Source organism: Typopeltis vanoorti, chromosome 18, assembly GCF_054136105.1.
Source record: "Typopeltis vanoorti isolate ZY-2024b chromosome 18, IOZ_Tvanoo_1.0, whole genome shotgun sequence".
NCBI classification, from domain to species: Eukaryota; Metazoa; Arthropoda; class Arachnida; order Uropygi; family Thelyphonidae; genus Typopeltis; species Typopeltis vanoorti.
The window spans coordinates 74822093-74847277 of record NC_143566.1 but is presented as its reverse complement, the minus strand read 5'-3'; the positions used below and the strand labels follow the sequence as shown (position 1 = coordinate 74847277).

The 25185-nt window shown below is 35.5% G+C and overlaps 1 protein-coding gene across 1 annotated transcript in view; it reads right to left on the bottom strand.

Moving 5' to 3' along the window:
* Positions 1 to 25185, bottom strand: part of LOC150096810 (CD109 antigen-like) — a 325733-nt gene that overhangs the window by 61213 nt on the left and 239335 nt on the right. The window contains exons 24-25 of the mRNA XM_090408083.1: positions 19890 to 20078; positions 7323 to 7401 (exon numbers count right to left, since the gene is read on the bottom strand). Coding sequence (XP_090264209.1) covers positions 7323 to 7401; positions 19890 to 20078 — 268 coding nt within the window. The remainder of the gene's footprint in view (positions 1 to 7322; positions 7402 to 19889; positions 20079 to 25185) is intronic.

Here is a 25185-nt window from a genome sequence, read left to right as displayed (position 1 = left end):
AAAGTACCTGGCATTGATGGCATCCTTCCAGACTTTCTTACTCATTTGCAAAGAGAAAATCCTGGCTATCTAATTTCTTCTACATAATAATAAATGATGAACTGCTTCCGAAACTTTGGCATGAATCAAATATAGTAGTAGGGCCATACTTACACTTTTCCTGAGGCAGGCAGGACCCAAGGTGCTAGATTTCTCCAGGGCCCTTGTCATTCTTTGGGGCCCTTAAATTGGCTCTAATTTTTGGGGGCCCCCAACTAAAGCCTTGTGTGCCCGTGCATAAGTATGGCCCTGGATAGCAGCCCTGCCTAAACTCAATAAGTCAACTGATGATCTTAATAACTACCATCCTATAGCATTACTCTGCACTCCTTACAAACTTTTTGAAAGGATTAAGCGCTCTAGAATTTCTCCAAAAATAGAAGCCATCTTATGAAGTGAATAGGAGGGGTTTAGGCCTAACAGGATACTAGGCCTAAATAGAATAGAAGAATGACAGGATAGAAGCTGGATTCCAAAAGGATTTAAAAAGGAACTGCCTTCATAGACCTAACATCAGCTTATGACACCATATGGAAGAAACATTTACTGTATAAACAGTCAAAATAATGTCCTTGCCCCAGCTTTATTCAACCTGTATATAAGCAACATCCCTCCAACAGCTAGTCAAAAGTTTATCTATTCCAGCGTTTCCCATATTTTTTCCTACAACAAAAGAACACTTCACAAATCCTGAGATTTTCATGGAACACCTTGGTTATTTTGTAATGTATTAATAATTAATTATGGCATAATCATAAAGAGTATTAGTACACTTATGTATACAGCGTGGCATGTTGACAAATATAAATGGTCAGTGTGTTGCCTAGGTATGATTGTGGTGAAATGAGGCGGAGAGCAAGGATTATGAATGATATTCTGGCTGAAATGTGTGAGGAGATGGGAGTACAGTTTGTTAATGTGTGGAATGAGTTTGAGGGACGAAGTGAGCTGTATGGGAGCGATGGACTGCATTTGAGTGGTTATGGTGTGAGTCGCTTGGAGAGACTGCTGCTGGAAGGTAGAGAAGTGAATAGAGAGAATGAATCAGATCGAGAGGGGAGTGATGTGGAAGAGCAGGAGAGTAAGACAGGAGAGATTGAAGGAGTGGAAATGAATGTGGAAGTGAGTGGTATGAGTATAGATAATGAGAGAATGGGTGTGCAAGAGGAACAGGGAAACGGGGAGGCTCAGGGTGGACAGGGATACACAGCGTGAGAAAGGTGGATGCTCCAAGAGGAGGTGAGAGAATGTGTAGGCAGGAAAGTAATGGGATGATCAGGGATCAAAAGGAAACAGATGGAATTGCAAAGGGTTCTAAAATGAAGAAGCAGAAAGGGAAATGGCCCCAGTCCAGCATGGAGAGATCACATCGAGTGAGTGGTATCAGTGGAACTAGCTGTAGATCCAGAAATGAGTTGTTGTGTTTGTATACCAATGCTAGAAGTATAAGAAACAAGGCGGATGAAATGGTTGCACTAATTGCGTCTGTGCACCCAGAGATTGTCGGAATAAGTGAGACATGGTTAGATGAGGATGACATCCTGACAGGAATAGAGATGGAAAGGTATGATGTGTTTCGTGAGGATAGAAGGGGTAAAAAGGGAGGGGGAGTGCTATTGATGATAGAGAAAGAGTTATGTCCATACAAGGTAGAGATGCAAGGGGGAAATGGGGCCAGTGGTTTTGAGGCAGTATGGTGTGAGATAGAGGTGAATAGATTCAAATACTTGGTGGGATGTTGTTATAGACCTGGTAATGTGGATGGTGGTGATAGTGAAATGTATAGTCAAATAAGCCAAGCAAATAAGAAAAGGATGATCATTATGGGTGATTTTAATTATGGCAATATAGATTGGAATGAAGAGATAGCAACTGGAAGTAAAGAAAATGAGTTTCTTGAGTTTTTGAGGGATAACTACCTCAGACAGTATGTAACAGAGGGCACAAGAGGATTAAGGGTCTTGGATTTGGTCATCTCATCGGAGGATGTAATTATCAATGAGGTATCAAATCATCCACCAATTGGCGAAAGTGACCATGAGGTGATTACTTGGGTGGTTGCCAGCAGTGCAAGGACCCCTGTGAAAAAAGGGTATATGTGGAACTACAAGGGGGGTGATTATGAAGAGCTCAGGAGACAGCTTGCAGGTGTAGCATGGAATGAGGAGTTAGCTGGAAAAGAGATCAATGCAGCTTGGGGGATTTTCAAAAAATATTTAGTGGATGCAATGTCTAAATGTATACCACGGGTGAGAAGGTTAAATAAGTTAGGTGTGAGATGGATGAATAAAGAGATTAAGCATGCAATACAGAGAAAAAGGGCATTGTGGAGGCAGCATAAGAGAAGTGGAAGTAACCAATTTCATGAGTTCTACAAAGACCAGGCAAGGAGAGTGACTTGGTTGGTGAGAGTAGCTAAAGAGAGGTATGAACAGCAGTTAGCTAATGAAGCTAAAAAGAATCCTAGGGAGTTCTTTCGATATGTAGCCAGCAAAAGAAAGAATGATTATGGAAGGATGACATTGATTGGAGGAAATGGTATAAAGAAAGCTGATGCAGAATGTGTGGTGGAGATACTTAATGAGCAGTTCATAAAGATCTTTCAATCTTGTGAATGTGACTTCATGGAGAGATTGAGAGCAGTTGATGATGGGGAGGAGAGACTGACTGTAAGTGAGCAAGAGGTGTTTGGGGAGTTGAGTAAACTAGATATAAATAAGGCTGTGGGACTCGATAATATATCACCACGTATTCTGAAGGAATGTGCCAGAGAGTTGACACCTGCCTTGACATATTTTTTTAATACGAGTCTTGCACTTGGTCAAGTCCCTAAAGAGTGGAAGGAGGGCAAGATTGTGCCACTTCATAAAGGAGGTGATCGAACTCAAGCATCAAACTATAGGCCTATCTGTGTGTCAGGTGTTGTGGTTAAGTTGTTGGAGAAGCTTGTGAGAACTAGGATCCAGAGTTGGGTTGACAACAATGGTATAATCTTTGATGGACAGCATGGATTTGCTAAAGGGAGGTCGTGTTTTAGTAATCTACTTACTTATTACAATAAAGTGACTGCTTCCTTGGACAGAGGAGAAGGATACACAGTAATATACTTGGATTTCGCAAAAGCTTTTGATAGAGTGCCTCATGATAAGTTGACAGTCAAACTAGAGCAGATGGGGTTGGATATTAGATTAGTGCATTGGATTGGAGACTGGCTATCTGATAGGTATCAACAAGTTGTGTATGGGGGTGCAATATCCAGGAAAAGGAAAGTCACTAGTGGAGTGCCTCAGGGATCTGTTTTAGGGCCATTACTATTTAACTTGTATATTAATGATATTGGCGAAGATTTGGATGGAGATATTCAGTTGTTTGCAGATGATGCAAAGTTGGGACGAACCATAAAGAGTAGTGAAGATGTTGTGGCCTTGCAAGAAGACTTGAATAAATTGAGTGATTGGGCAAGCAAATGGGGATGTGAGTTCAATGTTGCAAAATGTAAGGTTTTAAAATTTGGAAAACAAAGATGGGATGCAGAATTTATGCTTGGTGAAAATATATTGTTGGAAGTAGAGGAAATAAGAGATCTGGGAGTGATAGTGGATAAGGATCTAAAATTTAGGGGTCACATCGCCAAAATTGTGAAGACAACACAAAGACTTCTGGGAATGATGAGGAGGACACTGACATGTAGAAGTAGGGAGATTCTTGTTCCATTGTATAAGGCTTTGATTAGGCCACACATGGACTATTGTGCCCAGATTTGGTCACCTGGTTTTCAGAAGGATGAAGAGATGTTGGAAAGGGTCCAAAGGCGACTGACTAAGGTAGTTTCTGACCTCTGGAATGTCGAGTATGAGGAAAGATTGAAAAGATGTAATTTGCAGAGACTAGTGGAGAGAAGGAAGAGGGGAGATATGATAGAGACCTACAAGTTGGTAAGGGGTTGCAATAGGATCAATGGTGGAGAAGTTCTACAGCGAATAGTGGGAGATCAGGGGAGAACCAGAGGTCATCCCTGGAAACTGTATAAAGAGGGTGTGAGTAGGGGAGTGAGAGGCAGGTTTTTTTCGTGCAGAGTTGTGAATGATTGGAATGCCTTGCCTGAGAGTGTGGTGTCTGCAGGGAGTTTGAATGTGTTTAAGACCCGGTATGATGAGATGTGTGTGAGATAAAAGGACCTCCTAGATGAGTCTTTGACTCCATGAGGTCTTGTTTAATAATAATAATAATAATAATAATAATAAAATTACATTTAAATCAGTTATCAATCACTGGATTAATGAAAATTCACATAGCATATTGTAGTTTCCTCAGGCCAACATTATTAATTTGTGCTGACATATTCATTGACATATTCCATTCTGATCATCAAACATTTATATTATTATAAGTACTTACGAGTGAATGCAGACTTTTTCTCCTGTGTGCTGGTAGTTTTTCCCTCCTTTTGTACATCCTGGAGATCGCTTTGTAGGCTGGAGGTGGATGAATGACTATCTGTTGTGTCACAAACACCTTCAATAAGAGATTTCTTAACACCAAAATAAACAAAGTCCCTTGTCTCTTATTCATATTAAAATTTAAATCTGTAGGCCCATTACTTTTAAAAAATCACAGCACTACAGTTTCAAAACAAGCACTTTCACCCTACAATACAAAGAAAGTATTCAGTATTACTAGATTTGAGAACCGGATACAGACTACCTTGATCTTCAATTTCAGTGGAAAAATTTTCTTTATACTTCCTTGCTGATTGCTAACATTTGCAACACAGATGTTATTTCGTTCAGTTTTGAGAACAGAGGATATGCTGCCCATTGTTGTAATCAGCCTGCAAGCAATTTTTATGACCGGTCATAAACAGCGGTATTCCCCTTCCCGAATATTGAAAGATTTCAATGTCTGAAAATTAACGATAATTCATGAATATTTCCATGTTTAAAAATATGTGGCTTGGTCACTGATATTTGCAACATAGATGTAATTTCGTTCAGTTTTGAGAACAGAGGATATGCTACCCATTGTTGTAACTGGCTTGCAGACAATTTTTATGACCAGTCATAAACAGCGGTATTCCCTTTCCCAATTACTTCGAAGTTTAAAAATAAACGGCTTGGCCACTGACATCACGGAACACTTATTCACTTTCCGCGGAACACAATTTGGGAAACCCTGATCTATGCCGATGACATTGCTAAAGCCACCCGAGATAGTACTTAAGGAAACACTGAGCTCATTACAAAATTATTTTGAAAGCTGAGGACTATCTAATCCAAGAAAGTAATCCTTGTTTACCTTGGTTTCACACTTGACTGTAGTCTGCCTTACTCCTCATCTCAGCAAAATTGTTGTTTATGCTTTCTACCTAAATAACCAGGTGGCTCACAGAAAACTAAAAATAAACTTCTGCAACAGGACTTCTAATCCAAGAAAGTAACTCTTGTTACCTTGGTTTCACACTTGACTGTAGTCTACCTTACTAAAAACATTTGGAAAAAACTAAGTTAAAGATATCTGCCAGGAACAACATCATATACAAGCTGATAGGCACAACTTGGGGTTGTAATGCTTTGACTTTTAGAACATCAGCCCTGGCTCTAGTCTTCCCTGTTGCAGGGTATTTTTTGCCAGTTTGGAGCTGAAGTAACCACATGACTCTCATGGACACACAGCTTAACATAACAATAAGAGCCAATTTGGTACTTTTACGATCTACTCCTCTCCCATGGTTACCTGTTCTTCTCCACATCACACCTCCATGCTTCAGAAGAGAAGAAGCTATCATCAAAGAAATAAAGAAAATCAGAAATAACATGTATCTTCCAATACCGTGTGTTGAGGCTTAAGTGCCTCAACACACGGTATTGGAAGAATTATTGCAGAATTCATGTTGGAGGTTTAATGGAATATTATCAGCACTGAGAAAGGATTAAAACTAATTTTAATACTTCCAATATTTCAAGCATCTGCACTCAGGAATCACTCAATTTAAACAAATACGGTTGCATTAAACTTCCCAAAATTTGGGAAACATTAATTATTAGAGATCCCTCTTTACATCCTAGGCCACCTGCAAATGCCCACAGAGGGCACACTACCTAGACAGGACTTTAGTTTCACTCACTACTGTATTGTTTTTTTTTGTGTGTGTGTGTTGTTACAAAAAGTTTTTTGTAATCCCTGAAGAGGTCCCTGTGACAGAGACGAAATATTGGAAGTATTAAAATTAGTTTTAATCCTTTCTCAGTGCTGATAATATTTCATTAAACCTCCAACATGTATCTTCCTATTTTTCTATTGAGCAAAACTCAATAGAAAAATAGAGAAATTCAATGTACCACCACCTCCTAATGAGGTAGTTTAGGAAGTGGTGGTACAGAACTTGCCATTCGGAGGATTGTTGAAAGTGTAAGTCCTCGGGCGGATGATTTCATGATGTAATCAAAGGTGGTTCCATAAGCATGATTGGACTGAAGTGTCTTTAGCAGACGGATTATCCTGAAGGATGTGATCTTGTTTTCAAGGGAAATCAGGCCTTGACCTCCCTTATTGAGTAGCTTGCAGAGTTCAGAGTATGTTGTCTAGTTAGTATTGTTCCATAGGAAACGTTTCATTGCCTTTTTAATATGATGGAGCCTTTTTAATATCTGATAATTCCACAAGACATATGAGAGATCTGGAGGCAAGGCATTACATTAGAGGTCAAGATATCTCTTCACCTCTAATGTAATGCCTTGCCTCCAGATCTCCCATATGTCTTGTGGAATTACCAGATGATGGTCCCTAGGACCGGTGGAGAAGATTCTGGAACAAATTACAAACTACAAACAAGTACTGATCACAGATCCAGCTATCAAACTGCCAGGATTCAATCTTCCTCGACACCTCTGGAGTCAGCTAAAGAGATTCAGGACTGGACAAGCTACTGTGCCAACTTATTACATCTGTGGGGAATTTCACAGTCACCTTTTTTGCATGTGTGTAATGCTGCGCAGACTATGCATCATATCAATGATTGTCCCATACGCTCCTTTCCTGGAAGGCTCAGGAATTTGCATTTAGTCCCAGTTAGTGCCATCGACTGGTTACCTGAAATGTCAGTCCGCATAGAGTTTTGCTCAATAATTACTTCTATTACCCCATACACTAAATAAATAAATAAGCACATACAAATTAATAATAATAATAATTATCATTCATAATAAAATAATACATCTGGAATTTATTCTGTTTATCTAAAATTAACAGTCCTGATAATTATAAATTAAAAAAAAAATACAAACCAAACACTGGGCTCACTGTGCCACCTAAATGGACTAAAAGAACCATCATAGTGCTGATAACTCAGTTGTCGCTGGTAGCCTAAAATAGAAAAAAATTCCACATTATTTTATGGAGACTATTCCATATATGGCAGTTTTATAACAACATTTCAGTAAGGTTAAGATCACAGTGTTTGGTACACCTTAAAACAGCTGGAAGATTTCTTCCAACTTATTTTATGATTAACTTTGAACAGCATATGAATACAGTTTTTCATATGTATTGATATATAACCATCTGCTCTTGGCACAAAAATTATGAATTACAAAAATCACACATAAAAAGTATGATTTTGATAATTCAGTCCAGTATATTCATAAATGCTATGAATGTATGTAATTCACAGTTAACCATACACAATATAATTGTTATATAATTATAATTCAGTATAACACTAAAACTGAAACTCATAATGAGACACAAAGTATAGCATTAGATGAATGTTAATAGGCCTAAGAAAATAGTTTTTTTTATGAGAAAAGTTAATTTTTCAGCCAAAGTAATAAGTTTCTTGGATCTTGTTACATGAACAAAGTAATAATGAACCTTCTCTTTTGCCTTCAACCATAAATGAAATATAGATCCCTACTTCTGTGGATGACAGAAGCATGATTATAAAACTAAAAATAAACTTCTGCAACAGGACTTCTAATCCAAGAAAGTAACTCTTGGATTAGAACTCTTCTAATCCAAGAAAGTAACAAATTTTAACCAATAATCAAGGCTAGCAAAAAAAAGAGAGCGATCAATCTAAAGCAATGGAACGAGTGAACTATTCATTCTCTAAATACTTTTTCTGATGGATTTTCAAAGAATCCTTCTCCCTCTCCACTTCTGGGGATGACAAACACATGATTATAAAGATTTTAACCAATAATCAAGGCTTGCAAGAAAAAGAGAGAGAGAGATCAACCTAAAGCAACAGAACAAGTGAACTATTCATTCTCTAAATACTTTTTCTGATGGATTCTCAAAGAACCCTTCTCCCCCCCTTCTCTCTCTCTCTCATAAAAAGTGTAGTAACCTACATTACATCTGTATCACTGGAGAAGCAGCAAGTTTGGATACAAAGGCAACGTTATATACAAGTTGATATATAACAATATTGTTGAGTAAAACCTAAATACTGTTCTATTCAGGTTTGTGTTTTCCCAATTTACAAATGGTTTAATTTAATGCTCTAAATTCTGAGAACGCATCCTGAGTGTATCCTTTTTTATTCCAATAATTTCTGACTATTTGTCATGATTTTGCAACTTCTTATTTGGTCTGAAACCAGCTTGTTCATCATTACATCATTAGATTTATCTTTAAAGAACGTACACTTGTGTACTTTCTTTTCAAATTCAGCAACTTTGAAAATAATATAGAAGCTGCTTTAACTACACTAATTCAACATAAATCAACAGTCAAGATGAAAAAACAATAAATTATAGATTCCATATGTATTATCCTAAAAGACAAATGCAATATTTCTGAATATCATATAATCGTAATAATTTTTAATCAAAACTATGCAAATTTATTGGCCTAGCATACTTTATTTCGGTGTCTTATTTATTTAAATAGTTAACTCAATCGCTTGTTACTGCATTAATGTTGCTTCTTGTGAAACATTTTCTACATTTCATACTGTGGGTGTCTAAAGAAAGTTTTGTTCAGAGATAGAATGAATGCACAAAATTAGAAGAAACAATAACTAAAGAAAAAAAAAACAAATAACTAGAAACTAAAGGCTATTAAGGAAGGATTCAGGTAAGCAGCACATGTATGTGGGCTCCCTTGGAGCTCTTGTGAGGAAGATCATAGAATTTAGTGAATGCAATTTATCAGTTCTCAATTCTGAATGAGACATTAATTAAAATATTCAAGGGTATCTGTTGGCCCAAAGGGCATTGCAATACATACATATACTAATGCAAGAAGCATCAAGAACAAAAGTGAGGAATTTTTGGCATCCATTAGCTTAAACTGACCAAAAATTATAGGCATCAGTGAAACTTGGTTCACTGATGCCTATAATTTGAGAAAGGAATTGTCAGAAAAAAAGAATGCAAGGGACACTATATTTTCAGGAAGTATAGAAATAAGGGGGTTATCTAATGACAGCAAGAACAGTAACCAGAAAAGTAGGTCAACAGGATAGTAAAGTTTAGAGAGACAGTGAATTTGAAACTATTTGGTATGAGATAAAGCTAAGAGGAAAAAGTGAAGAGATTGAATCAGCAGAACAAGTAATAATTATGGGGAACTTCTAGTATGGGGGGTAAGAGGAAAGGGCACGTGGATGCAAGGAAATAGAAGTAATGCATCTGTGGAAAGATAATTACCTAAATCAGCATGTGATGGGAAGTGCACAGAATTTAAGAGTATTAAATCTGGTGATATCATCAAAAAATTGTCCTAAAAAAGTAATCACTTTCAATTAAGAAGGGTTATGTGTGAAACTACAAAACTGGTGATTACAACGAACTTAGGAGGCAGCTTGGCACAGGGAAAGATGCTTGTATATAGTATGTGGGGAAAGGGTCAAGGGTTATTTAAGGAAAGCAGTAGTAGATTGTAAACCCAGGGTCAGGAAGATAAATTGTGCAGGTGTTAAAATAAATAGCATCATGAAACAAGATCTGCACAAAAAGAAAATACTGAGGATATACAGGTAACCCTTGTATAAAGTGGATGTTAGGTTCCATAGAAATGCCGTGTTATATAAATCGCATTATATGAGACTCAGATCACATAGAAAAAGTAGGGTTATGTTCTGAAATCATTTTTTTTTTTAAATTATATAAACAACAATGACAGTGTTCAAACCAATTTTAACTTATGGATCTGAGAGCTGGGTCAGAAGTAAAACACTTGACCAAAGACTAGAGACAGCAGATATGAGAGTCCTGAGAAAGATTAGAGGCGTGAACAGATGGCATCAATGGCAACATCATATTAAAAACGAGTATATTAGGAAAGAACTTGACATTGTCGGCAATCAGGAATGCATTAGCAGAGCTAATCTCAGGTGGTATGGTCACTTAAACAGAATGGGCGAGGAAAGATTAGCAAAACAAGTGTTCTCTGCCAGGTTGGTAGGAAAACGATCCAGAGGAAGACCAAGATATAGGTGGATTGATACGGTACAACGTGCCTTAGACAATAAAAATATAAGATCTGATAATGATAATATTGGAGTCTTGACAAGTAACAGACTGATTTGGAGGAAAATTGTAGATAGGAAGTTAGTAATGATGTACATTTTTCATGTAGTACTATCATATCCTGTACACCCCTTGAGGGTACATGTCAGGAATTTGATGATGATGATGATGATGACATATCCAACAAAAATATATTTTTTATTTAATTCAGGTAATTCATGTAAGTTAAGAAAACATATAAACTATGAAACAAATAAATAGTATAAAATTATAAAAATCACAAATTGTACATAAATTTCATTGCACATAATACATAAATGTTTTAGGCAAAATAAAATAAAGTGCATATTTTAATCATGTGTGTGTGTGTGCGTGCATGCGTGTGTATATATGGTGGGATGGTCCGAATATACTGAATAAGGACTCATGGACCAACAGGGCCATAAGGGGCAATCATCTTGATTGTAAGGGAAGCGGCACTCCCATGGACCCCTAGCTGGATCTATCTCCTCTCCTTCTACTACTTTGAGGAAGATCCACTTACTTTAATCTTTCCTATAAGACCTTATTAGCCAACTCTTCTTATTTTAATGATCCCTATGCTATTAGAGTACTCAAGGACCATGGGGTCTTTTCATTTCTGGCCTTACAACTATGCCCTCTCTATAAACCTTACTGTAATTCTTCTATAATCTACTCTTTCCCCCTTCAATATACCCTATTCCTCCTATGGGTTTAAATTCGGAAGAAGGCTAGTTCAGAAGCCTTAAGGTAGCAGCCCTACCACTGAACTATTCCATCGTCAGGCTAGTCCCATGACATGGAGAACATAACTCTACTAGTAAGCTGACAGAAAAAGATAATTGGATTGAATCTATAGGAAACGACCCTGGAATGGAAAAGATAAAACAAAAATGGAAACGACAAAATATAATACACATAGCAAACTGGAATGTAAGAGGAATAGCATATAAAGAAATAGAATTAGACCAATTATTAAATGAAAGAAATTTTAAAATAGCAGTAATCACTGAAACAAAAAAGAAATTAAAAGGAACCATGAGAACTGAAAATTTTAATGTGATATACAGTGGAGTTGACAGAGACCAAAGAGCACAAGCAGGAGTCATGATTTGGATTCATAATTCCCTTTCAAAACAGTTAAAACATTATAAATTATGGAATGAAAGAATAATAGAAGCTAGAATAAAAATAGATAGAGGCTATTTAACAATAATTGGTTTATATGCCCCAGAAGAGGGAAGAGAACAAGATAATATTGATTTTTATAATCAGCTACAAAACATATATAATAAAATAAATAAAATTGATTACGTAATTTTAGCAGGAGACTTAAATGCAAGAATTGGAAACACGAAAATTAATAATAATATAGGAATACATGGAGAACATACTCTAAACAGGAATGGTAAAAAATTGATTGATTTTGTAGTTTATAATAACCTAAAAATAATGTCCTTCCACAAACATAAAGACATACATAAATACACTTGGGCAGCAAGAGGATGGAAATCAATATTAGATTACTTTATACTAAATGAAAAGACATCAAAATTTTCACTAGATGTTGGAGTTCACAGAGGATATGAAATAACCAGTGACCACTTCCTTGTCAAAATAAAATTAAGATTACCACCTAAATGGCTACAAGTAACAAGAACAGAAAGAAAAATTGAAACATTTGTTTATAAAACTAGACTATGAAATGACACAAATGTACAATGGCTATATGAACAAAGAATTAATCAATATCTAGACAAAATAAAACAAAATGAAGAAATAGAAATAGAATGGCTTAATATAAAAATGATACTAAATGCAGCAGCAAATGAAAGCTTAGGAAAGACCAAAAAATTCAATAAAAGGAAAAAACTGAAGATCTGGGATGATACAATGAAAGAAATAATCAAAAAGAAAAATGAAGCCTATCACAAATGGTTAAGCAGTAAAATATTAGAAGATGAAATAGAATATAAAAGAATAAGAGCAAGAGCTAAAAGAGAAGTCAGAAAAAGACATAGATTTCATGTAACAAATTTGTTTCTAATTTAGAACATGATTTATATAAAATAAGACCCAATGTATATAAAATTCTGAAACACTTAAATGCAGATACCAAAGAAAACATAAAATTAAACACTGAATTGAAATTAGAAGAATTTCTAAATTACTACACAGAATTGTGGACAGACAAATATTTTAAAAAAGACAACTGGCAAACAATTAATGAAAATGAAAAGGAAATAACTAAAGAAGAATTAGAAATCAGCCTGAAAGAAACAAGAAACGGAAAATCACTTGGAGAAGATAAACTAGGTTCAGAACTATATAAATATGCAGGAACTAGATTCAAAGAAAGACTCTTATTATTTTTAAATAAAATTTATTCAACTGGTATCCCCCCAATAGAACGGAAAAAAGCAATTGTGATTCCTATCTTTAAAAAAGGTAATAGAGATGATCCTAAAAACTATAGAGGTATCAGTATACTAAATTCCTGTTACAAAATATATAGCAAAATCCTAAATAGCAAACTAATGAAATATTCCGAAAACTTTATTTTAGAAGTACAGAATGGATTTAGAAAAGGACGATCATGTATAGACCCAGCCTTTTGACTAAAATTAATAATAGAGAAAAGAAGAGAATACAATTTAGAAACACATATTGCATTTATTGACTTTGAAAAAGCATTTGACAAAGTTAAAAGAAACATATTATTTAACATATTAAAAGAAAGACAAATACCAAATAATATCCTAAAAGATATTATTATTATTATTATTAAACAAGACCTCATGGAGTCAAAGACTCATCTAGGAGGTCCTTTTATCTTACACACACATCTCATCATACCGTGTCTTAAACACATTCAAACTACTTGCAGACACCACGCTCTCAGGCAAGGCATTCCAATCACTCACAACTCTGCACGAAAAAAACCTGAATCTCACTCCCTTACTCACACCCTCCTTATACAGTTTCCAGGGATGACCTCTGGTTCTCCCCTGATCTCCCACTATTCTCTGTAGAACTTCTCCACCATTGATCCTATAACAACCCCTTACCAACTTGTAGGTCTCTATCATATCTCCCCTCTTCCTTCTCTCCACAAGACTCTGCAAATTACATCTTTTCAATCTTTCCTCATACTCAACATTCCAGAGGTCAGAAACTATCTTAGTCAGTCGCCTTTGGACCCTTTCCAACATCTCTTCATCCTTCTGAAAACCCGGTGACCAAATCTGGGCACAATAGTCCAAGTGTGGCCTAATCAAAGCCTTATACATTGGAACAAGTATCTCCCTACTTCTACATGTCAGTGTCCTCCGCATCATTCCCAGAAGTCTTTGTGTTGTCTTCACAATTTTGGCGATGTGTCCCCTAAATTTTAGATCCTTATCCACTATCACCCTCAGATCTCTTATTTCCTCTACTTCCAACAATATATTCTCACCAAGCATAAATTCTGCATCCCATCTTTGTTTTCCAAATTTTAAAACTTTACATTTTGCAACATTGAACTCACATCCCCATTTACTTGCCCAATCACTCAATTTATTCAAGTCTTCTTGCAAGGCCACAACATCTTCACTACTCTTTATGGTTCGTCCCAACTTTGCATCATCTGCAAACAACTGAATATCTCCATCCAAATCTTCACCAATATCATTAATATATAAGTTAAATAGTAATGGCCCTAAAACAGACCCCTGAGGCACTCCACTAGTGACTTTCCTTTTCCTGGATATTGCACCCCCATACACAACTTGTTGATACCTATCAGATAGCCAGTCTCCAATCCAATGCACTAATCTAATATCCAACCCCATCTGCTCTAGTTTGACTGTCAACTTATCATGAGGTACTCTATCAAAAGCCTTTGCGAAATCCAAGTATATTACTGTGTATCCTTCTCCTCTGTCCAAGGAAGCAGTCACTTTATTGTAATAAGTAAGTAGATTACTAAAACATGACCTCCCTTTAGCAAATCCATGCTGTCCATCAAAGATTATACCATTGTTGTCAACCCAACTCTGGATCCTAGTTCTCACAAGCTTCTCCAACAACTTAACCACAACACCTGACACACAGATAGGCCTATAGTTTGATGCTTGAGTTCGATCACCTCCTTTATGAAGTGGCACAATCTTGCCCTCCTTCCACTCTTTAGGAACTTGACCAAGTGCAAGACTCGTATTAAAAAAATATGTCAAGGCAGGTGTCAACTCTCTGGCACACTCCTTCAGAATACGTGGTGATATATTATCAAGTCCCACAGCCTTATTTACATCTAGTTTACTCAACTCCCCAAACACCTCTTGCTCACTTACAGTCAGTCTCTCCTCCCCATCATCAACTGCTCTTAATCTCTCCATGAAGTCACATTCACAAGATTGAAAGATCTTTATGAATTGCTCATTAAGTATCTCCACAACACATTCTGCAACAGCTGTCTTTATACCATTTCCTCCAATCAATGTCATCCTTCCATAATCATTCTTTCTTTTGCTGGCTACATATCGAAAGAACTCCCTAGGATTCTTTTTGGCTTCATTAGCTAACTGCTGTTCATACCTCTCTTTAGCTACTCTCACCAACCAAGTCACCCTCCTTGCCTGGTCTTTGTAGACCTCATGAAATTGGTTACTTCCACTTCTCTTGTGCTGTCTCCACAATGCCTTTTTTTTCTGTATTGCATGCTTAATCTCTTTATTCATCCATCTCACACCTACCTTATTTAACCTTCTCACCCGTGGTATACATTTAGACATTGCATCTACTAAATAGTTTTTGAAAATCCCCCAAGCTGCATTGATCTCTTTTCCAGCTAACTCCTCATTCCATGCTACATCTGCAAGCTGTCTCCTGAGCTCTTCATAATCACCCCCCCTTGTAGTTCCACATATACCCTCTTTTCACAGGGGTCCTTGCACTGCTGGCAACCACCCAGGTAATTACCTCATGGTCACTTTCACCAATTGGTGGATGATTTGACACCTCATTTATAATTACATCCTCCGATGAGATGACCAAATCCAAGACCCTTAATCACAAGTATATATGAAAATAATCAAATACAAATAAGATTAAATCACGAGCTACTATATACGAGAGAGATAAACCAAGGGGTCCGACAGGGATGTCCCCTCTCAGCAACTCTTTTTAATATCTACTTAAATGAAATAATAATAAAATGGAACAAAAATTTACATCAAGGAATTAAATTTTCTCCTACAGTAAACTTAAACTCTTTGCCGACAAACAAATAATAATTACAAATTCTGAAGTTAAACTACAGAAAGCTATTTTAGATCTAAATGAGATAGCCAAAGATTATGGTATGATAATATCAACAGAAAAATCAAAAACTATGGCCTTTAAAGGACAAGATCCAGCAAGAACTAAAATAGTAATAGATAACAAGATCTTAGAACAGGTGAATTCATTAACTACCTAGGATGTACGATCACATATGAAAATGAAAAAGATATAAACATAAAAATGCAAAATATTTAAAAATAACAGGTGTAATTAACTCTATATAGGTTTCTAGGTTTGAACCAAACTTAGTTCAAAAACAAACCAGACTAAAAGTATACAATACATTAGCCCTACCAGTATGGAAGCAAAATCTGGACAATAAAACAAAAAGACAAACAAAGATTAATAACAGCAGAAATGAAGTTTATGAGAAAAACTGCGAAGTATACCCTATTTGATCACAAAAGAAATGAAGAAATTATGAAAGAATAAAACCAAGAACCAGTAATAGAAAAAATTAAAAAATATAAACATAAATGGATGGAACACGTTCAAAGAATGAAAACAGAAAGATTACCAAAACAAGCCTTAAAATACAAGCCATTAGGAAAAAGAAAACCAGGATGTCCTCTTAAACGATTCAACGATGACTTCTAAGGTCGGAACAGGCCATGCTAGGCCTAAATCCTTGATATGCATGATGATGATGATTTTAATAATCATCACTGTCTTCAAAAATAACATTTCGTAGATGTTCTTTATATACGAGTGGCCGGATGTCGTCATCACTTGAAATCTCTTGGACATCATTTGTATAATTCTCAGAATTTGCATACTTCGGCTAGTTTAGTTATCAAGAAGTCAGTAATAAGACCTTGCTTACCACTATGCTGCAATTTTTTATTAAGTTCATAATATGGAGCTAAAAAATATCCAATTGTCTTATGAATTTTCCAGTGCCCTCCACTGACGGATTATTATCCGTAAAATAACTTCCTAACTTTCTTGCAAAGTCCACTCCTGCTAATTTCTTTAAACTGAATTCTTTAATGGATTCATTACAATCAAAATCTTTGGCAGAACTTTCCCTGCTATTTGGTTCGACATCATCTATTAATTGTACCAGTTCCTCCTTATTAGATCTGTTTCCCCATCAATTAATTCATTAATTTCATTTTCAACCATATCGCAAAAGCTCTCTCCACCAAAAATGTATGCGACGTTTACTATACAACTTAGCTTGGCATCCACTGGAGGTACGAAATTTTGTTCCAGAAAGGCTTCAGGACATTTTTTTTCCCGGCAAGCTTTCAGTGTAGACAGTTGTAACTTAATATATGTAACTCGACAGAAAATAAAGTGCTGAGCTTGAGATTAACACAATTATGATTTTGAATGCACTTTCCTGGCAGAAAACAAAGACAATTTTCAATAATAAACACTTTATATGGTAAACAATTGATACTACACACACACACACACAAAAAAAAAAAAGGTACATGCATGCTAAAGGGTATTATCCCTAACATAAATTCACTACTTATAACTACATGTACAATACAGGCAGACACAAATTTAATGAAGATAAAATTTGATTTTTAAATCGCATAGTGAAAAATATATGAAAAGATAAATAAAGGGTTACTACTACAATTCATAGACTGTGTTATATCGAAATCACATTATAAGTACTGCGTCCAACAAGGGTTACTACAATTTGTAGACTGTGTTATATTGAAACCGTGTTGTATAAGTACCTTAAGTACCTCGTTATAGGAGGGTTACCTGTATATTATGTAAAGGTGATCATCAAGCACACGAGCAGTACAAAGTACAAGCAAGAAGGATGGCTAACATGGTAAGGAAGGCAAAATCAGATTATGATAGGCAATTAGACAAGCAAGCAAAAGGGAATCTTTGAGATTCCCTTTTGCTTGCTTGTCTAATAAGGATAACTTTAATGAATGCTGACAGGATAATAAAAGCTGAAGATATTGAATTACTGAGTGATAATTATGCAAGTGTCTTTCATCCAGGTGATGATAATGCAGCGACTGATGCAGCAGGAATTAAACTGAGAATGAAGATAGATAAACTGGAGGTGTTTAGGATATTAAGAAATCCCAATGTGAATACAGCCATGAGATTGAATGAGAAATCAGCTCATGTTTTACAGGATAGTGCAACAGAAATGGCAGTGCCCCTAACTAGGTATTTAATTTAAGAATTCAGAAATGGATAGACAGTTGAAGAACTATAATTGAAGAACAGCATGGCTCTGTGAAGTCTTGTCTTAGTAATTTAGTCACTTTTTTATAATAAAGTGACAGAGATAAGTTGGATAAGGGAAATAGAGCTACATCATAATATTTCTGGACTTTGAAAGGTATTTGACAGGATATTACCCGGAACCTTATTCTCTAAGTTTGAGCAAAAGAGTTGAGGGATAAGAATGTAGATGAAATTTGTGGCATGAATAAAAGGTTGGTGGTTGAACAGGAAGGTGCAAGGAAAATGGCAGTGCCTTAGCTAGGCTGTTTAATTTAACAATTCAGGAATGGGTGAACAGGAATATGGTACTATATGGTGGAGCTAAATCAAAGAAAAGGCAGGTGACCAGTAGTGAGTCATAGGGCTCTATACTTGGACCATTAATGTTTAATTTGTACATTAATGATACTGGGAATTATTTAAGGTGAAATACCCAATTATTTGTTGATAATGCTAATTAGGAGTAACATCTAATAAGGGCAATGTAGAAATACTAGAGGATGATATAACAGTGGTTTGGTTCAAGGATAATGGTTGCCAATCAATGTGGCAAAGTGTAAAGTTATGCACTTTGGACAGATAAAAAATTACAGCCTGTGTATTACATAGATGGAACTACTCTGCAAAATATTGACAAGGCAAGAGATTTAAGGATAATGGTGGACAGAGTTAAAGTTCAGAGGGCATATTTCAAAAGCAGGCTTTTATGTTTTATAGATGTGGAACTGGTGAATGGGATTCAGAGGCAAGTGACTAAAACTGTGACTGGTTTGCAGAATGCTATCCATGAGGACAGACAGATGTTTTGTGGATTAGAATGTTTAGAAATAATGGGAAGAAAAGAGGAGGAATGATAGAAATATAAGTTATTAAAGAGATTTTATATGGTAGATGCTGAAGACATTTTCCAACACTGATGAGAATGGAGGGAACAAATGGACATCTATTGAAGTGTATGGTGGTAACAGTGGGTATAAGGATCAAATTTTTGCTTGGAGAATGGTAAATGAGTGGAATACTCATTCCATTCCTTTATTTTAAATTAATTTACCCAAAATCTCCTTAAACTCATTCACTGACAAAGCCTTTATAAGGCTTTGTCAGTGAATGAGGCAAATAATAAGCTGTTTAACTTAGATTATATTAATATAAAATTCTAAAAAAATAATTCTATTCCAGGTAAGTGAAAAAAGCCCAAAATCATATCAATGTTTAGTTAACAAATAAAATAATGACAGTATTTTAGTGGCATATAGTTATATATATATATATATATATATATATATATATATAATCTGAATTGAACTGTATTCCCAGTAAAGTTGCAAATAATATCTGTTGTTTTGATTGCATAAATAAGGTAATAATAAATATTTCAGTGACACACAGGCATATGTAATTTGTTTTTTCTTCTAACTTAAGGAGATCAGGATCATCAAGTTTAGTATTGATGCACTTGGTGCAATTTCAAAATAATTATGTAACTATTTACAAGAATAAACACCAAAGATTTAAATACATGTGATTTGCAAAAAACAGCATTATTTGGTCCATATTTTACACATCACCTGATAGATGATTCTTAAATTCAAAGGTCAATTCTGACTTGAACTGTATTATCAATAAAACAGTTCTGAATAATATCTGTTGTTTTGGCTGTGTTTTGATCATGTGAATAAGGTAATAATAATATTTCTCTGGTACATTGTCATATGTAATTTATTTATTGTTTAATGACCTTTTTTAACTTATATTCATATAAATATAAAATTCTATAAAAAAAATTCTAGTCCAGATAAATGAAAAAAAAAATCATACCAATATTTAGGTAATGAAAGGCAAGTTTTTCCATTTCAAACTGCCTCTGCCCAGACAGACGATGGTATAACAAAGTATAAAGATTTGCAGCAAAATTAAACATGTTCTGTTCACCACACCAGGCAGGTTTCCTCAACAAAACTGAAGCATTGACTGGCATAGTAGGAAAAGCTGCACCAACAACATCACCTTAAAACAGAACATAGCTTTCGTTTTTAAATGATTCAACTTAAATAAATAAAAGAGCAAATAAAAAAATATGCTGAAGAAATAAAATTACAGTAATATAACTATATATCAATTAGGCACTTTGTTATATTATTATATTCTGCAAAATAATACAGAAAAGTATAATAAACAGTTTCATCAAATATGATGCAATCTTAAAAGTAATACATTCAAATAATATATTCATTTATATTGTGATATGTAATATGTATACTATATAACAGGGGTGTCCAACCCGTGGCCTGCAGGTGGCCCTGGACTGTTAGTAATGCAGCCCCATAAGATCTTAAACTTTTAACATTCTAATGTGATGCAAAAAATATGCTGTCTTTCTTTCCGTTTTGATACAGGAATATGAGAATAGGTTTCAAGATTTCATAAAAAATTATCAATTTTTTTATATTTACAACTCCATTTTCAGTCGACATAAATACATTACCTTCAAATTTTCAAATGGAATGTATAGAGTTAAAATCAGATATTCAATTCAAAGAAAAATTTGATCATGTCTATTTGCTAGATTTTTATAAGACTTATCTTCCGAGAGAAAAATATCCTTCTCTTCACAATCACGCTTTATTCATGTCATCAATTTTTGGTAGTTGTGAACAACTACCAAAAAAATACTACCTGATGCAAGGAGATGCAAAGTACATCTCCTTGCGGGCATGTATGATGCTATGCATTAATAAAGATTGAAATCGATCTCAGTAAAGGTGGAAACCAGTCTGGGGAGTAGCCCTTCCCTTAATGCATAGCACATGTCTGCAAGGAGATGTGCTTTGCATTATGGGAGATACTAAGGCAAGTAATCAGAACTTATACCACTTTTACCACGAGTTGCCCCAGTCCTGAAAATATTTCAGGCACAAACTTTGTTTGCTCACACTTGGATAAAGGATTAAACCAAATATGTAATTGGTAAATTACATATTTGGTTTTCATTTGGTAAAAGCCAAGTGAAAAAACTTCCATCAACTATCTCTAATCCAGAGAATTTTAATAATAAGATGTTGACACCTTTTGGCAACTGGTATATGGTGATATGACTTTTGCATTACTTCCACCTTAGTATCGCCACCTCTGGGTCTAGCTCCCACTGACGAGACCTGAATAAAGGTCGAAACCGGTCTGGGTAGTGGCCCTTCCCTTAATGCATAGCATTATAGATGTCTGCAAGGAGATGTGCTTTGCATTATAGGAGATACTAAGGCAAGTGATCAGAACTTATACCACCTTTACCACAAGTTTCCCCAGTCCTGAAAATATTTCAGGTGCAAACTTTGTTTGCTTACACTTGGATAAAGGATTAAACCAAATATGTAATTGGTAGCACAGCCAAGTGAAAAAACTTCCATCAACAATCTTTCCTCTCTGCGTTTTCTTTTGCACAACCTCAAGCAAGAATCTCAGATCTCTCACTGCCCAAATCAGAAAGAGTAGGGAAACAAGAGATGCGATTGGACTGTTAAGAATAGTAAGTGAAAGAACTCTGGAAGTGAATAAAGAAGTTAATATCTGTTGTGTAGATTTTGAAAAAGCTTTTGACTTTGTAAAATGGGATAAGATGGTGGAAGTAATGGAAAAGATTGGCATAGATTGGAAAGACAGAAGGCTAATTATTTCACTATATATGTGACAAACTGCAATGGTGAGAGACATATATGGTACAACAGAACCAGATATCATTGGACAAGGAGTAAGACCAATTTTGTTTAACATGTATTCCAAAGCAATGTTAAAAGAAGCACTGGAGAATTCAGAAGAAGGAATAAAGATTGGAGGTAGACAAATATTTGCAATAAGATATGCAGATGGCAAGGCATTATTATCAAATACTGAAACAGGACTACAACATCTGTTGAACAGATTACTAGAATCCTGTATCAATTATGGAATGAAAATTAACATAAGAAAAACAAAGGTAATGAAAATAACAAGGAAAGAGGCAAATATGGATATCAGAATAAATGGGAAAAAATTGAATCAAGCAAAGATATTTAAATATCTAGGAAGTGTGATTAGCAGTGATGGAAGATGTAAAAGTGACATAAAAGCAAGAATAGTGATGGGAAGAGATGCCTTTAATAGAAAATGGAATTTATTCAGAAGTAAAATGGATAGAAACCTAAAGAAAAGACTAATAAAATGTTATGTGTGGAGTGTTGTCCTCTTTGCAGCTGAAACTTGGATATTGAAGAAAGAAAAAATTAAGATTTTGGAAAGCTTTGAGATGTGGATTTGGAGAAGGATGGAAAAAATCAAATGGACAGATAAAATAACTAATGAAGAGTTCTTAAAAAGAGTAGAAGAAGTCTGTTAAGGAGGATAAAAAGAAGCAAGGGAAACTGGATCGAACATATTCTGAGAGGGAATGGAATCATCAGAGATGCAATCGAAGGAAAAATAGACGGAAAAAGACCCAGAGGAAGAGTAAGGAAAACAATGCTAGATGACATGCTGAATGTAGACAGGTACACAACCTTGAAAGAGAAGGCTCAGAACAGAAGAGAGTGGAAGGAAAGTTTCTGCAACTAAGAGAAGAACCTGCTCAATTGCAGAATACTCAAGAAGAAGAATTGCCATAGCCACATTTTCTATCGTCTCTCCAGGCAAACACACCTCTGGCACCCTATCTTGCACAGCAGAGATCATCGAGTCTCACACCTCTTAACACTCTGTTCCTGCATCCCTCACTCTCTCTCCTCTAACTCTTTCTCTCTGTGTTTCCCTACTTACCTGCTGTCCTGGCTCCTCTATCCCTGGTTCCAGCACTCCCTCGCATTCTTCTTATTTCCTCTCTCTGACTGTTTCCATTCTTCCATCTTCTATCTTTCGTTCTATCATTCCCATAACTCTCTCTCACTCCCTCTCTTCTACTGCTTCTATTCTCTCCTCTTCTAGCATTCCCAAAATTCTCTATCACTCCTACTCTTATTTGCCTTTCATTTATCTCTTTCATTCTCCTAATCTCATCTTTCATGCTTCTCATCTTGTTCACAAGACATTACACCTCTTCTTTCAGCTCATCTGCCCCTCTCTGCAAGTTAGTCACTCACTCACCATTCATTCTCCCAATCAAGACCATCTTCAAGCCTTCCACACTCAATCATTTCTCAAAAAATTTCAAACGTTTATGCTTTGCAGATAACATTGTTCTTTTACTAAAAAATAAAGAAGCTCAGGAAATGCTAAATGACCTTAACAAAGAAAGCAGGTAAAATGGTTTAAAGATTACTTAAACTTAATAAATTTTATATAAAAAATAAATTTATTTATAAGAAATAAATTTATTATTACATAACAAAAAAAATTGATAAATTCAGATCAAATTGAACTGCCATTAGCAGATAATCCTATTGACATTATGGAGAATTATATCTACATTGGTTAATTAGTCGATTTTCATGATAAAAACAAGATAATGAAATAAACAGAAGAACTGCACAAGGAAACAAAGCATTTTGATAACAGATAAAAATTATCTGTTAGGAGATCTGCCTGCATGTTTAAAAAGAAAGCTATTTAATATGTGCATTATTCTATTGTTTACCTATGGAAGTGAGACATGGGCAATGACTAAAAAACAAGAAGACAGACTGTTTTTTTTTTTTGTTTTTTTTTTGCCCATGAATGATTATTTGCAAACCTATAGTACTTTTCATACGATGGGTGGGTTAAGGATTTTTTTTATTAATTTCATATATTTTTTGTATTTTTTAATTCATTTTTTACATAGTCCAGAATGCCTGCTCTAGAGACCAAACATAGAACTCTACAAGCCACTTCAGGCTTCCAATAAGTGGGGCACTGGTCTCACACTGGGAGATGGAATTCATCACCCACCTAAAGACAATCACAAACACCGATGTTCATAGTAGGATTTGAACTCACAGCCTGTTGGTCAGAAAGTGGGTACGCTAACCACTTGGCCAACCAGGCATGTGTGGTCCAGAGAGAAAACTGCTCCACATAACAAAAAAAGGATAGAATTAGAAATAACAGAATTAGAGAGATAACTGGAGTAGAGAATACTGTGCATGTAAAGATCTAAAACAGTATTTCCCAACGTTTTTTGGATCATGCCCCACCTCAACATCTCAAAGATTTTGATGTCCCCCCCCCATCGATAATGGTGAGTTTTGAGTATATCAGTAATGAGGTGACAAATGCAACATCATTTTCTAATTTTCCCCAAAATATTCAAATTGCCCCCCCCCTGTGGGGCATATGCCCTATATTGAGAAACACGGATCTAAAAGTTTGTTGAGAATAGAATGCCATAGGATGCCAGCAATACAGCTCAACAAACTTTTAGATCTTAATATTTTGTTAGATCAAGGAACCAGACTGCCTGGGATTTACAATCTGCCAAAATTCCATAAACAACTATCCTCCAAGACCAATAAGTTGATTCTAACTTGCAGCCTGACAGTACAGCCGATGAAACATCCAAAATCTTTCTCAAATTCTTGTGTCCTCTCGCAGATCATTCAAGCTCAAAGTGATTATATGATGTCTGCTGATATCTAGTGAAATTATGGATGGTAAATTGTATATTTTTTCTTGCCTATATTTGTAGTAAGTTGTGAGTTTCCTGATGGTGAATGGATTCAAGGAGAAGTAGTATGATAGAATTTATGTGTATAATGGTTAATTTGGATCTCTCATGATGAGTCTCTGGACTCCATGGAGATGCTGTAAAATAAATAATAATAAATATCCACAGAGTTTCATTCTAAATCAAAGAATATAAAACTTAATCCTTTTGATATTACAGGGGCCAAAACAGCATCACCCTTTCTGGAGGGATGTTCACAGGTCTCATTGCATAGCAGGGCAATGTGACTACATCAAAAGATTTTGACTGTGTTCGGCATGTTAAATTGTTGGAGGTAATGAATGTAATGGATATTTTCTCAACATAATATCAGTTCAATAGCTAATCTGTACAGTGAGCAAGAGCCACAGTAAGAATAGGAGTTGGATTAACTGATTGATTTCAAGGAGGGAGAAGGAAGTTAGGTAAGGATGGCTACTTTTCCTCACCAGTTCAGTATCTATGGTA